The sequence below is a fragment of the Engraulis encrasicolus genome, chromosome 14, assembly GCF_034702125.1.
Source record: "Engraulis encrasicolus isolate BLACKSEA-1 chromosome 14, IST_EnEncr_1.0, whole genome shotgun sequence".
Lineage (NCBI taxonomy): Eukaryota > Metazoa > Chordata > Actinopteri > Clupeiformes > Engraulidae > Engraulis > Engraulis encrasicolus.
The window spans coordinates 24,686,600-24,699,099 of record NC_085870.1 but is presented as its reverse complement, the minus strand read 5'-3'; the positions used below and the strand labels follow the sequence as shown (position 1 = coordinate 24,699,099).

At 45.8% G+C, this 12,500-nt stretch overlaps 1 protein-coding gene across 3 annotated transcripts in view; it reads left to right on the top strand.

The window, feature by feature from the left end:
* Positions 1-12,500, top strand: part of chl1b (cell adhesion molecule L1-like b) — a 132,030-nt gene that overhangs the window by 94,647 nt on the left and 24,883 nt on the right. For all 3 annotated transcript variants that reach the window (XM_063215270.1, XM_063215271.1, XM_063215269.1), the window contains exons 13-19: positions 740-906; positions 2,301-2,466; positions 2,962-3,089; positions 3,989-4,090; positions 4,927-5,124; positions 6,803-6,873; positions 8,651-8,906. In XM_063215270.1, coding sequence (XP_063071340.1) covers positions 740-906; positions 2,301-2,466; positions 2,962-3,089; positions 3,989-4,090; positions 4,927-5,124; positions 6,803-6,873; positions 8,651-8,906 — 1,088 coding nt within the window. The remainder of the gene's footprint in view (positions 1-739; positions 907-2,300; positions 2,467-2,961; positions 3,090-3,988; positions 4,091-4,926; positions 5,125-6,802; positions 6,874-8,650; positions 8,907-12,500) is intronic.

Genomic DNA, 12,500 nt, shown 5'->3' with positions numbered 1-12,500 from the left:
CCAAAATGTCAGTTTAATACAATAATAAGTATCATCAAGTCTGTATACACCATACCATACTGTGCATGTTGTACTGGAGCTGCTAATATTTGCATCAACCAATAGAGGGCAGTAAAACACCAGGGTAGATGTGTTGTGTTGAGTGTTCAGTGCTTAGAAATTACCTTTAGATTACGTATTGTAGTTTGCTTTGACAGCTAAAATACTTAATGGAAATTGTTGTGGTATTGTAATTTCAAAACAAAACAAAAACAAAAACAAACAAAAACGATTTCCACAATAACTTTACTGATAGCTTCATATATGTGAGCAGAACAAGTTAAACACGTTTAATTGTTGGCAACCTCACTCTCTTTGGAGCTTCAAGCTTCAAGCTCTAAAGCAGTGTTTCCCAACCTTTTTTGTCCTGTGTACCCCCTAAGCCTTGTTGTCATATGAAGAGTACCCCCCTCACACATGCTCTATATCTATTCCGCTATCCCAAAGTGGCTACATTCCATGTATTTGTTATTATTACATTTCTTCACGTACCCCCTGAGGTGTGCTCGCGTACCCCTAGTGGTACACGTACCGCTGGTTGGGAACCACTGCTCTAAAGAAAACAAATCCAGTTGCCTACAACTCTATAGTCTTGTGACTCACCTGACCAGCATGAACTGGAATATTTACAGACATATAGATCCCCATTATTATAGTAGTTAACCACCCTGACTGCGCTTAACCTTTTTTGTATTTGCAGGAGCAAAGAGGACAGTGCTGACTCGGTCACAGGGTCAAGGTTTTCCCTTCGCAACAACGGTTCCCTGGAAATCTCTGCGGTGGAGGAGGGCGATATGGGGGAGTACTCGTGCATCGCCAAGAATAGGGAGGGCTCCCGGGCCATCAGCGCCTTCCTGGAAATAAAAGGTGAGCTCAACGAAGACGCTTTTGCACACCGCTGTAGTTGGGCAGGTGCGTAGGAGATTATCCCAGTGGGGTTGTCATTCAAGTGTAAAGAAATCCTGCACACTGTTCATTCCACCAACAAACCTTAATACAACGTTTCGGTCATCCGATCTTCTTCAGGTAAAGTTTAAAACTTTACCTGAAGAAGGTCAGATGACCCAAACGTTGTATTAAAGTTTGAATGGAAATAAAAGGTGGCCAGAAATACATACATTGAAGTTTTCAATGAAAGGTCCTTGAACCCTGCTGCAACATATGCTTTTGTTTGTACTATACAGGCCTACCATTATATTATCTGTAAGATAGGCATACACATACTGTAAGTGTGATGACGTTCTGCTAGAATGTCTCTGTACTTCAGAATTAAAGAAGTTATATTGTGAAAGCATCATATAGTTATCAAGGAGTATTACCATGAAAATACTGTATGTATGCATACAGTATAATCAATATACAGGGTGCAGACTGGATCTACATATGTGAGTAGTGTACCCACTGTCTACTGTCTACCCTGCCACAGACCTTGCTCCTCACCACTGACCTGTTGTGTATTGTAGACCAGACACCAGTGTATTTGGTCTTTGGTGCAGTTGTTAGATAAGCTGGGAAGTTCACCATTGTCAGTTAATGCTGAAGGAAGATGTTGAACACTTACCTTACTGTAGAGTCTAGAGAGACAGCGAACATAACTGGGAGGTGTCAACAACAGCTGTCAAGTCAAATCAAGTCAAATCAAGTCAAGTCAAGTCAAGTCAAGTAGGCTTTATTGTCAATTTCTTTACATGCGCTGGTCATGCAAAGAATTGAAATTGCGTCTCTTACTTTCCCATGCAGACATAGACATAGACTTTAGGTGTGGACTTAGACAATTAGACAGAGACAGTACACATACAGTACTCCTACAGTACCTATACACTACACATACAGACATATAAAGTGCAAGATCAGAAGACATACAGTACATAGAACACATATTAAAAGAGGTGTGCATTTTCAGTTATGTCCTTTTGTGACGATCATGACATAGTGATAATAGCATTGTGAAATAATAATAATATAAAGTAAGCAATGTACTTCGGGATAGTCTGATGCAGTCTGATGATTTAGGGCAGCCGTGGCCTAGTGGTTTGAGAGTTAGACTTTCGATCTAGGGGTTGCCGGTTCAAATCCCCCCCTGACCTCTCCCTACATCTCCATCCATGGCTGAAGTGCCCTTGAGCAAGGCACCTAACCCCACATTGCTCCAGGCAGGAACTGTAACCGATACCCTGAAAAATAATAATTGTAAGTCGCTTTGAATAAATGAAAGCGTCAGCTAACTGCAATGTAATGTCATGTAATCTGTGTTCCTCCAGAGCCTACCAAGATAGTGGAGCCACCCCTGGACCTGCGTATCCTGGTGGGCACCACTGCCCAGTTTGTGTGCCAGGCCGAGTTCGACCGCTCTTTCAACCACGAGATGGAGACATACTGGCTCAAAGACGGTGTGGTCATATCACTCAACGACACAGAGACCAATAGGTAAAGTAAAGCAATACTTTACTGTCAAATAGATATAATGTTAGATGCCTATTATGTGGGCAGCCGTGGTGTAATAGATAGCGAGTTGGATTGTAGATCACAGGGTTGCAGGTTCGAATCCCACCCTTACCTTTACACCTCCATCCACGTATTACCCTTACACCTCCATCCATGGCTGAAGTGCCCTTGAGCAAGGCACCTAACCCCACATTGCTCCATGGACTGTAACCAATACCCTATCATATCTAAGTCGCTTTGCATAAAACTGTCAGCTAAGTGTAATGTTATAGGTAATATAGTAATATAATAGATGCAACACAATACCAAATACAGTAGTTACGGTAATGGTTTTAAAAACCATGCAAGTGGTTCATCATTTGGTGACAGTTTGAAGAACAGAAAAAAAGCTACTTGACGTTTATTTAACACTCCTGCTGCTGCTGCAGACGTCTTACCAGTCAGCGTGTGTCTGTGTCTGTGTGCTTGTGTGAGCAGTTATTTGGTGGAGGAGGACGGGGTGCTTCAGATCGCCAACGTGAGCTATGAGGACCAGGGCAGGTACTCCTGTGTGGTCCGCAGCCCGGTGGACCAAGACATTGCCTCAGCACATCTGATCGTTATGGGTGAGTGATTGTGTCTGACACCACCACGGCCTTGGCACTCTCAAGTGCACAGACATACACACAAACACAGACACAGACACAGACACACACACACACACACACACACACACACACACACACACACACACACACACACACACACACACACACACACACACACACACACACACACACACACACACACACACACACACACACACACACACACGCATGCATGCATGCATGCACATTTACTCACTCAATTACTCACGCAGACAGTCAAACGCACAGAGAGAGAGAGAGAGAGAGAGAGAGAGAGAGAGAGAGAGAGAGAGAGAGAGAGAGAGAGAGAGAGAGAGAGAGAGAGAGAGATCATCATTTTTTATATGCTAGTGCCATAATAAACCTGAATGCAATGTCCTATTTAGATTCAAAACCCTGTCCAAAATGGTACTCATGAATGTTACATTGAAGGATTTTCTGTGGCCTGTGTGTCAATTTAGAGTTTCTTAGATTCCTATGCCATCCTTGTGTCTGTTAGTTTGTCCCATATGTAATGTGGACAATGTGTCATCCAGTGAGGTCCTAGATAAAGTGGCAACAGCAGACAAGAGTGAAAATAAGCTGAGAAATCTGTGACACCTGTGAGTCTTTGAGTCTGTGTGTGCGTGTGCCTGTGTGCGTGCGTGCGCATGCGTGCTTGCGCGTGTGTGCGTGTGCGCATGTGTTTTTGTATGGATGTGTGCGGTGTGTGTCATGTGTGTGCTCTTTGGACTGACTGGGGTTGCAGGACCCTGGAGGCCTGTGCAGTGTCTGTGTATCTATCAAAGCCATGTTTTTTTCTGTCCACCCCTTTCTTTTTTGCTGCTCATTTTTTATTTCATATATTTATATATATATATATATTTATTTATTCCTAGACGTCCCTGATGCACCAGAGGACTTGATGTTGTCTGAACTCAGCGGAAAGAGTGTGAAGCTGAAATGGATCCCTGGGGAGGACCACAACAGCTCCACCACAGGTAATTGGACCATCCCCCTGCATCCAGCATCCTGAATCCTGAATCCTGCAGCCACAGCAGCAGCCTCTCTCCTCCTCTCCACTCCTCTTCTCTCCTCTCCTCACCTCCTCTCCTCTCTCTGCCTGTCCTCGGCTCGGTTCAGCCCTTTGCCTCTGCCTCGCTCTTGGTTCCTGTTCTTCTTTTTTCCCTTCGTCCTGTTTTTCCCCGTTCCTCTGTGGTTGCACTTATGAGGCAGGACTGGGGCAAAGCAAAGGTAGAAGAGAAGAGAAGAGACAAGAAGAGAAGAGAAGAGAAGAGAAGAGAAGAGAAGAGAAGAGAAGAGAAGAGAAGAGAAGAGAAGAGAAGAGAAGAGAAGAGAAGAGAAGAGAAGAGAAGAGTTGAGGAAAGTAGAGGAGTTGAGGAAAGTAGACAGTCCGGTTATGATTAATTTGAGCCCATCGTGCAGCTGCGTGGACACACTTTCCCGTAGACGCGCTTCATTATTCACGTGGCAAAGGGGTCAACGGCGGCTATCTGCATAGCAAAGCCACGGGCTTCTTAACGAGAGCACTTCGCCGCCAATGACAGGGCATCATGGGAGCTATTGCTGTTAACCTTGTTTTTTTTTGTTGGTCGTCTCTTTTTTATATATTACCCCTTCTTTTCACACTTTTCTTCCTCTTCCTTCCCTTTCCTTGTTTTTTTTTCCATGGCAATTTTTTTATCCCTTCTTTTCGCACTTTTCTTCCTCTTCCTTCCCTTTCGTTCTTGTTTTTTCATCGCAATGTTTTTCATGCCTTTTTTTCTCACTTTTTTTTCTCCCTTCCCTTGTACTATCTCCTGATGGTGTGCTATAGAGTTTGTTATCGAGTTCGAGGAGAGCCAACGGGAGCCTGGCATCTGGCGCGAGACGCAGCGGGTCCCCGGCAGCCACACCTCCGCCCTGCTCAAGCTGCACGGCCACGCTGACTACCGCTTCCGCGTGTCGGCGGTCAACGAGGTGGGACAGGGGCGCCCCAGCGAGCCTTCCGAGAACTACAAGACCCCTGCGAGAGGTGCGTAGGGGACTGGAGGCCATGATGGGGCCTTCTCGAGTCGCTAACTCGCTCAGTGTCATCAGGGATAGGCCCATCACTCCCACATCACATTTATTACCATAATGAGGGCTCTAAATTAACACCAGCCAACCGGCCAGATGCTGGTGATAATTCAGTTTGGCTGGTGGAAAAGAAAACGTACTAGCCACTTTCACCCATTAGTGAGTGTGTGTTTGGCTAGTAAGATTAATCCATTTTGGCTGGTGATGAAAAAAGTGAATTTAGAACCCTGACTATAATCGTCTCTTGTCCCACTACACACCTTGCCTCACCCTCTACACCACCTCTCTGAGAACTACACTGCCCTACAAAGGCAAAGTGCGGTAATTACACACCATATTTTGACAAAATTGAGTTTAGACAGAAAATGGTCTTCCAAGCACCTCCTTTATCATTTGACAAAGCCTTATGGTCCATATGTGTCCTGTTGAGATATTGCTACAGTATGTCAAATTTGGAGTACTTTGAAGGCATTTTATTCAGTTTCAACGTTGGTGTAGTTACTGCACTTAGACTTTGTAGGGCAGTATACAGTACAAGATCAACACAAGTGGTGCAGGGCTGAATCACTAACTTTCTCAGTGTTGCTAGCAGGGCCACTAACAGCTTTTCCTGGGATTGAGACAAAATCACCTGAAAGCCCCCTCCCCCCTCCCAACCAAATCCTTTAAATGTAATGCGGACCTAATTCTGGGGCCCCCTACTCCCTGGGCCTGGGACGGCAGGCCTGGTCATCAGTCATATTACTCCACCAACCCCCACACTACACCTTCCCTCACACACTACACCAACCCTCCATAAAATACCAGACTGTCACATTAGGCTGGGTTTCTTGAATTTGCTTGTTCATTTGTTCTGTATTTGGTCAGTCACGTGACCTCACTGCAAGAGGTAATTTCCCTCCCCCAACCCTCTCTCTCACCCCACACACTTCACATCACGGACGGTGCACCACCCCTCCACCTCTCCCCCCTCCACCTCTCCACATCACATTGCCTGCTTCTATATTCACTTCCACCCTTATTTCAGAAGCATTCCCTCTCCCCTCTCTTGAAAGCTTCTTCAACCCCTCCTCTCTCTCTCTCTTTCTCTCTCTCTCTCACTCACTTTCTCTCTCTCTCTCTCTCTCTCTCTCTCTCTCTCTCTCTCTCTCTCTCCCTCTCCTCTCTCTCTCTCTCTCTTTCTTTCTTTCTCTCTCTCTCTCTCTCTCTCTCTCTCTCTCACACACACACACACACACACACACACACACACACACACACACACACACACACACACGCACAGACACACTGCACACGCACACACACACACACACACACACACACACACACACACACACACACACACACACACACACACACACACACACACACACACACACACACACACACACACACACACACACACACACTAGCCTCTGCCCTCTCCTTTCCAAGCAGGGCACTGTACTGTATGTACGAGTGAGTGCCCAGGGCCCCCTGGCCTAACCTCCCCTGCCTCATCCCCCTGTTGCCAATAATTGATTTCTGCCCTCATTGAGATTCTAGGCCCTTAATGCGCACATTTTACAGACCATTTTTCCCACTAACAATTCCAAGCGCTGACAAAATCCATATTTCTTCTCTCCCTCTCAAAGCTCCTGACAAGAACCCCGAAAATATCAAAATCGAAGGTCATTTGCCACATGAAATGGATATTAACTGGGAGGTAAGGCCCCTGCGAATGTTTCTTCCTCTCTTTCAGGATGTGGACCTATAGATATGAAAGACAAGTACAAACTACATACTACAAAGGCAAAGGAACAAGATATTGAGGATATAAAGATAGAGGAAGGTAAAAGTTTTGTGTGCTTTTTATACTCTTTGAAACGAAAAAGGTGAATCAATCCCAGCCAAACTTTGATAGCCATAGTTACCTGAAAGAGCATATTTAGGATGTTCATTGTGTTTGAGGAATGAGGGGAGATCTCCTTTTCTGTCTTTTCTTTCTCTTTCCTCCCCGTGGTGCTACTGCGGCACTTTGCCAGGCCATTGTGGCGGTGATCAAAGTGAATGCAATTCCTATGCAAGTCAGTCAGTCTGAGCTGCCTTTGATTAATAAGTGAAAAGGGAAACGATTGGGGAGGGAGAGTCCTTTTTCTTCACACTTGCACGAGTTTACACACATACACACACATGCGGCGCGCGCATGCATTAGCACACATATTAGAATGCACGTACTCACGTGTATACACACTCAGCGTGCACACACACACACACACACACACACATTAGCACGCACTCACGCACGCACGCACTCACGCACGCACGCACGCACGCACGCACGCACGCACGCACGCACGCACGCACGCACGCACGCACGCACGCACGCACTCAGCACACACAGACACATTTCCGCATATGCACACTCCGCACACTCGGCAGACACACACACACACACACACACACACACACACACACACACACACACACACACACACACACACACACACACACACACACACACATTCTGCACACACACACACACACACACACACACACACACACACACACACACACACACACACACACACACACACACACACACACACACACACACACACACACACACACATTCTGCACACACACACTCTCACACACACATATTCGGCACACACACACATTCGGCACGCACACACGCACGCATGCACACACACAATAAATTCAGCCTACTGTAAAAAGATGAATCTCTGCCCACTCTATTATCCTCCTGGCTCCTCCAGTCATAGTGTAGCTATAGTCTGTGCAGAGACTGGAGGGACCCACGCTGTTAATGATGTGCCCTGCAATGCCCCCCCCCCCCAACCCCCCATTCTCAGTTGCACACTCATTATGCGGGTGTCTGAGCATCTTCATTCTAAAGGTGACTAATCTATTGTCATCAAAAAAAGCCGCAAAGACCTCCGGACGGTTTCTGTGCAACAAGAAGCTTGATGAGATGTGTGGAGTTTCTTTTTTTCATTATTTATTATTAAACTTTTTGCCTTGTTCGGTTTCATTATCTTGTGACAGACTTTGGTGTTGAAAGGCAGAGACAAAATAGAGAGCGATAGGAAGATGTATGAAAACTCGGGTGCTATAACCTCCAGGTCCTCGTCAGTTCTTCCGTGATTTATTTCTGTGTCTGTACGCACTTTATTAAATTGGGAGTGAGGTCGCGAAGGGGGGTTAAGGTGTGTGTGTGTGTGTGTGTGGTGCGGGGGTGCGACTTCACTCTTGGTTCTCGTCTCTATTTCTGTTTAATAATCCCTTTGAGGAGTACCATCACAAATATGTGATTAGAATTTTGCCAACATTTTGAGTTCTCATTATGATGTCATAAAGACTTTTCAAGATTTTTAACACAGACTTTTATAGGAGCTGTAGAGTGTTCGAGTACAATTCTAGAAGAACTGGGGGAATTCCTTACTCCTCAAACGGTTAAATGTTTCATTATCTCTGTGTAGCCCCTGGCTCCGATTGAGCACAACGGCCCAGGCCTGGAGTATAAGGTGAGCTACCGGCAGCAACAGCAGCAGGGCGCGGCACAGACGGCACAGACAGCACAGGCACAGGGCTGGCAGGAGCACCTGGTGAAGAGGCACTCCTTCGTGGTGAAGGACACCCCCACGTTCGTGCCCTACGAGATCAAGATCCAGGCGCGCAACCACAAGGGCTGGGGGCCCGAGCCCAGAGTCATCGTGGGCTACTCGGGAGAGGACTGTGAGTGATTTTTGTCTCCTCTCTCTCTCTCTCTCTCTCTCTCTCTCTCTCTCTCTCTCTCTCTCTCTCTCTCTCTCTCTCTCTCTCTCTCTCTCTCTCTATCTCTATCTCTCTCTCTCTCTCTCGCTCGCTCTCTCTCACCCCCTCTTTCACATCGTGGGACTGTGAGTGATTTTTGTCTTGTTTTTTTTTTCCTTCTTCCGGCACCTTCCTTCCTTTTAAGTTACTTCATTTCCCTTCCTTTTACTTCCTCCTCTCTCTCCCTCTCTCTCTCTCTCTCTCTCTCTCTCTCTCTCTCTCTCTCTCTCTCTCTCTCTCTCTCTCTCTCTCCTTCTCTCTCTCTCATTCTCTCTCTTTCTCCTTCTCTCTCTCTCTCGCCCCCTCTTTCACATCGCTCCCGCATTGCATTAATTCAGCTGTGGTGGCGGCAGCACTATCGATATTCACCTCCTTCAGTGTCAAAGTATTGTTGACTGCAGTAGTCTTTTTTTCCCCCTTATTTTTTTCTTTCTTTCTTTCTTTCTTTCTTTCTTTCTTTCTTTCTTTCTTTCTTTCTTTCTTTCTTTCTTTCCTCCTTTCTTTCTTTCTTTCTTTCTTCGTCTGTACTCTTTCTTTGCTCCCCCTCCCGCCACTCGCTTCACATTGTTGTTCGATGCATATGGAACAGGCAAAGATTCACCAGACTGCTGAATGCACACTAATGCCTGTGACGTGTATTAACCACATTCAATTGCAGCCTTCTTTCCTCAACAGTTTCTCCATCAACCCCCCACCCCCCAGGTTTTAAGTATTCACAGTTGGGGCTGAAGCACATGCATTGTGAAGTGTGGCGGAGGGTGGACAGCTTGAATGGAAAAGCACGTACAGTAGAAGGAGCCTTAAGGGAAAATGAAAGCACAGTAACGAAAATCAAAATGAACAGCACTAAGTGTGAATATGTCGAGTGTCTGCTGGGTGTGTGCTTTTGTGTATTTGTGTGTAGTGGTGTACTGTATGTGTGTGTGTGTGTGTGCGCGCGTGTGTGCGTGTGTGTGTGTGTGTGTGTGTGTGTGTGTGTGTGTGTGTGTGTGTGTGTGTGTGTGTGTGTGTGTGTGTGTGTTTACGGATTCTCTACAGCCTGGTAGGAAGACAGGTTGTGTGTGTGTGTGTGTGTGTGTGTATGTGCGTGCGTGCGTGCGTGCGTGTGTGTGTGTGTGTGTGTGTGTGTGTGTATGTTGCTGTGTATGTGCGTGCTGTGTCTGCAGGGAGTGTGCAATGGTCCAGGTTTATGTGTTTCACTCCCACCTCTCCCCCCCTCCCCCAACCCCCTTCCTGACCTTACAGATAGCAGGGAGCTGGCCGGCTTTATTGAGGATATTGGATGGTACACTGGGGGGCGATTGCTTTGCACAGGCTTTGTACTCCTCCGCTCGCTGACAAATTAAATATAATCATAGCTCCGAGCTGTTTGCATCTTCACTACTAATTATTCTCTCGCCTTCAGTTTTCTTTTGGAGTTGCCCTCCCGATGCGAACGCAGGTCACTACTTCTTCTCTGTGTTTGTAGGATTTACGCCTCTCCCTCCCCTCCTCTCTCCTTTCCTCTCCCCCTCCATCTCTCTCTCCCTTCCTCTTTCTCTCCCTCCTTTCCTCTCTCCCTCCTTCTCTCTCTCTATTCCTCTTTCTGTATTTTAATGTATTTTCTCTCACTTTATCTTCTATCTCACTTCTCCACCTCCTTCGCCTCTCTCTCTCTCTCTCTCTCTCTCTCTCTCTCTCTCTCTCTCTCTCTCTCTCTCTCTCTCTCTCTCTCTCTCTCTCTCTCTCTCTCTCTCTTTACTCCACCTCCTCGTCTGTCTCTCTCTGTTTTCCTTCTATCTCACTCCTCCCTCTCAATCTGTCTCCGTTGCTGCAGGCTCTGATACTTCTTCTCTCTCCCTGTTTTTTCTCTCTCTTCATCTCAGCCCCCCCCCCTCATCAGCCCCATACCCCCCCCCCCCCCCCCCCCCCTCTTCAGCCCCCCCCAACCCAATCCTATCTCCTATCTTCTTGGCCACCAGTGAATTCTGTGTTTGTTCTTTGTTTACATCCTGCCTAGCCCTTTTTCACTTAGACTGTGGCCGTGGGTGTTTGCTAGGCCGTCACCTCTAGACATATGTACAGTGCATACTGTGTGACATACTGTGGTGTGTGTACAAGTTTGACATTTTAATAGACTAGATGTTTATTATTATTATTATCATGTGCTGAGAGAGTCACACTTCAGATGAATTCCTCCCCACTAGACTTCACTGTGAAATGCCTTGTCGCGTTGTGTTTTGCCAAAGTTAAAAGGTAACACTTTGTATCAAGTTTGCCTTGCTTAATATTCAGCCACTTACGTGGCAAGCGGGGCCCTCTTTACATAAGTGGAAGTGACAAGAGAAGTTAGATCCTGATGTGAATTTCCCCACCTCTTATTTTAGCAGTCATCAACAAACACTTAACTCTGCCATTAATCAAGTTATGCTAAAGTGCCTCCAATGCTGTTAATTGCAGCACCTCGAGGAACCTTAATAAAAAGTGTTACCACATTCAAATATGAAGCAAACACGTGTAATAATGTGAAACCAACATGGGCAACACTTGATTTCAAGGGGTCTACAGGGCTCTACATCATGTAGCGGGCGTAAGAATGACATGACATGTCAGGAAAAGGAATTACATTATGTACTGTATGTTCATGACTATTGTCATAATGTGTCATTCCTATTTTGGAATATTAAGTTGCCAATAGCGGTGTGTATATGGCGTTTGTTTCGCTGATCGGAATAGATTTGATCCGATTTGTCTGATCGGAATGAAGTGAATTAAAATGACTTCGAACGTTCAAATACCTGCCACGCGCGGCTACCAGGGGCCGTGGTTAGTAACAGGGCTAGTTATATGGGAGAGACTGAGATAAACATGGAAGTATCCATTGCTTTATTTATATTTTTAGTTTTTCTGAAAGTCCAGTAGGACGCGACAGTGCTGTACTTCATCTTGCGCTTGTGTCCAGGCACGAAACAGCGGCACTCCGACGTGCTGTTGTCATTAGTTCACTTAAAACACCTCCGCCTCCTCCACAAACATGAAAGAAGTCTGTGGATGAGAGTACGGAGCCAAGATTGGTGGGACAGAGTTGTTCTGCAGGAATTCAGTGACCAAGAGTGGCCAGAGCTTCATTTGTTAAAATATGTGACCCGATTGCGTCACAGACAGCCAAGTGGAATAGAGTGTATATGGAGCAACTGAGCGGACTACACCACCTCTTCTATTCCGATTACAATTCTGATCCGATCAAAGAAATCTGTTCCGATCTGGCCGTATACAAGAGAATTGATCGGATTAAAGAAAAATATTCCTATTCTAATCGGATCAGAAATGTCCACAGCTATTGATTGGGGAGCATGTTATTCCAAAAATCACACGACGACACATCATGAAAACAGTCATAAACATCATTAATGTGTAATTAATATTCCTGAGTTATGTGATGTCATTCTAATGACTTTAACACCCTTACATAGACGTAGAACGTGCAGCCCAAATATGTTTCAGTGGGATTCGATGATTAGATAGATGGTTAAATGT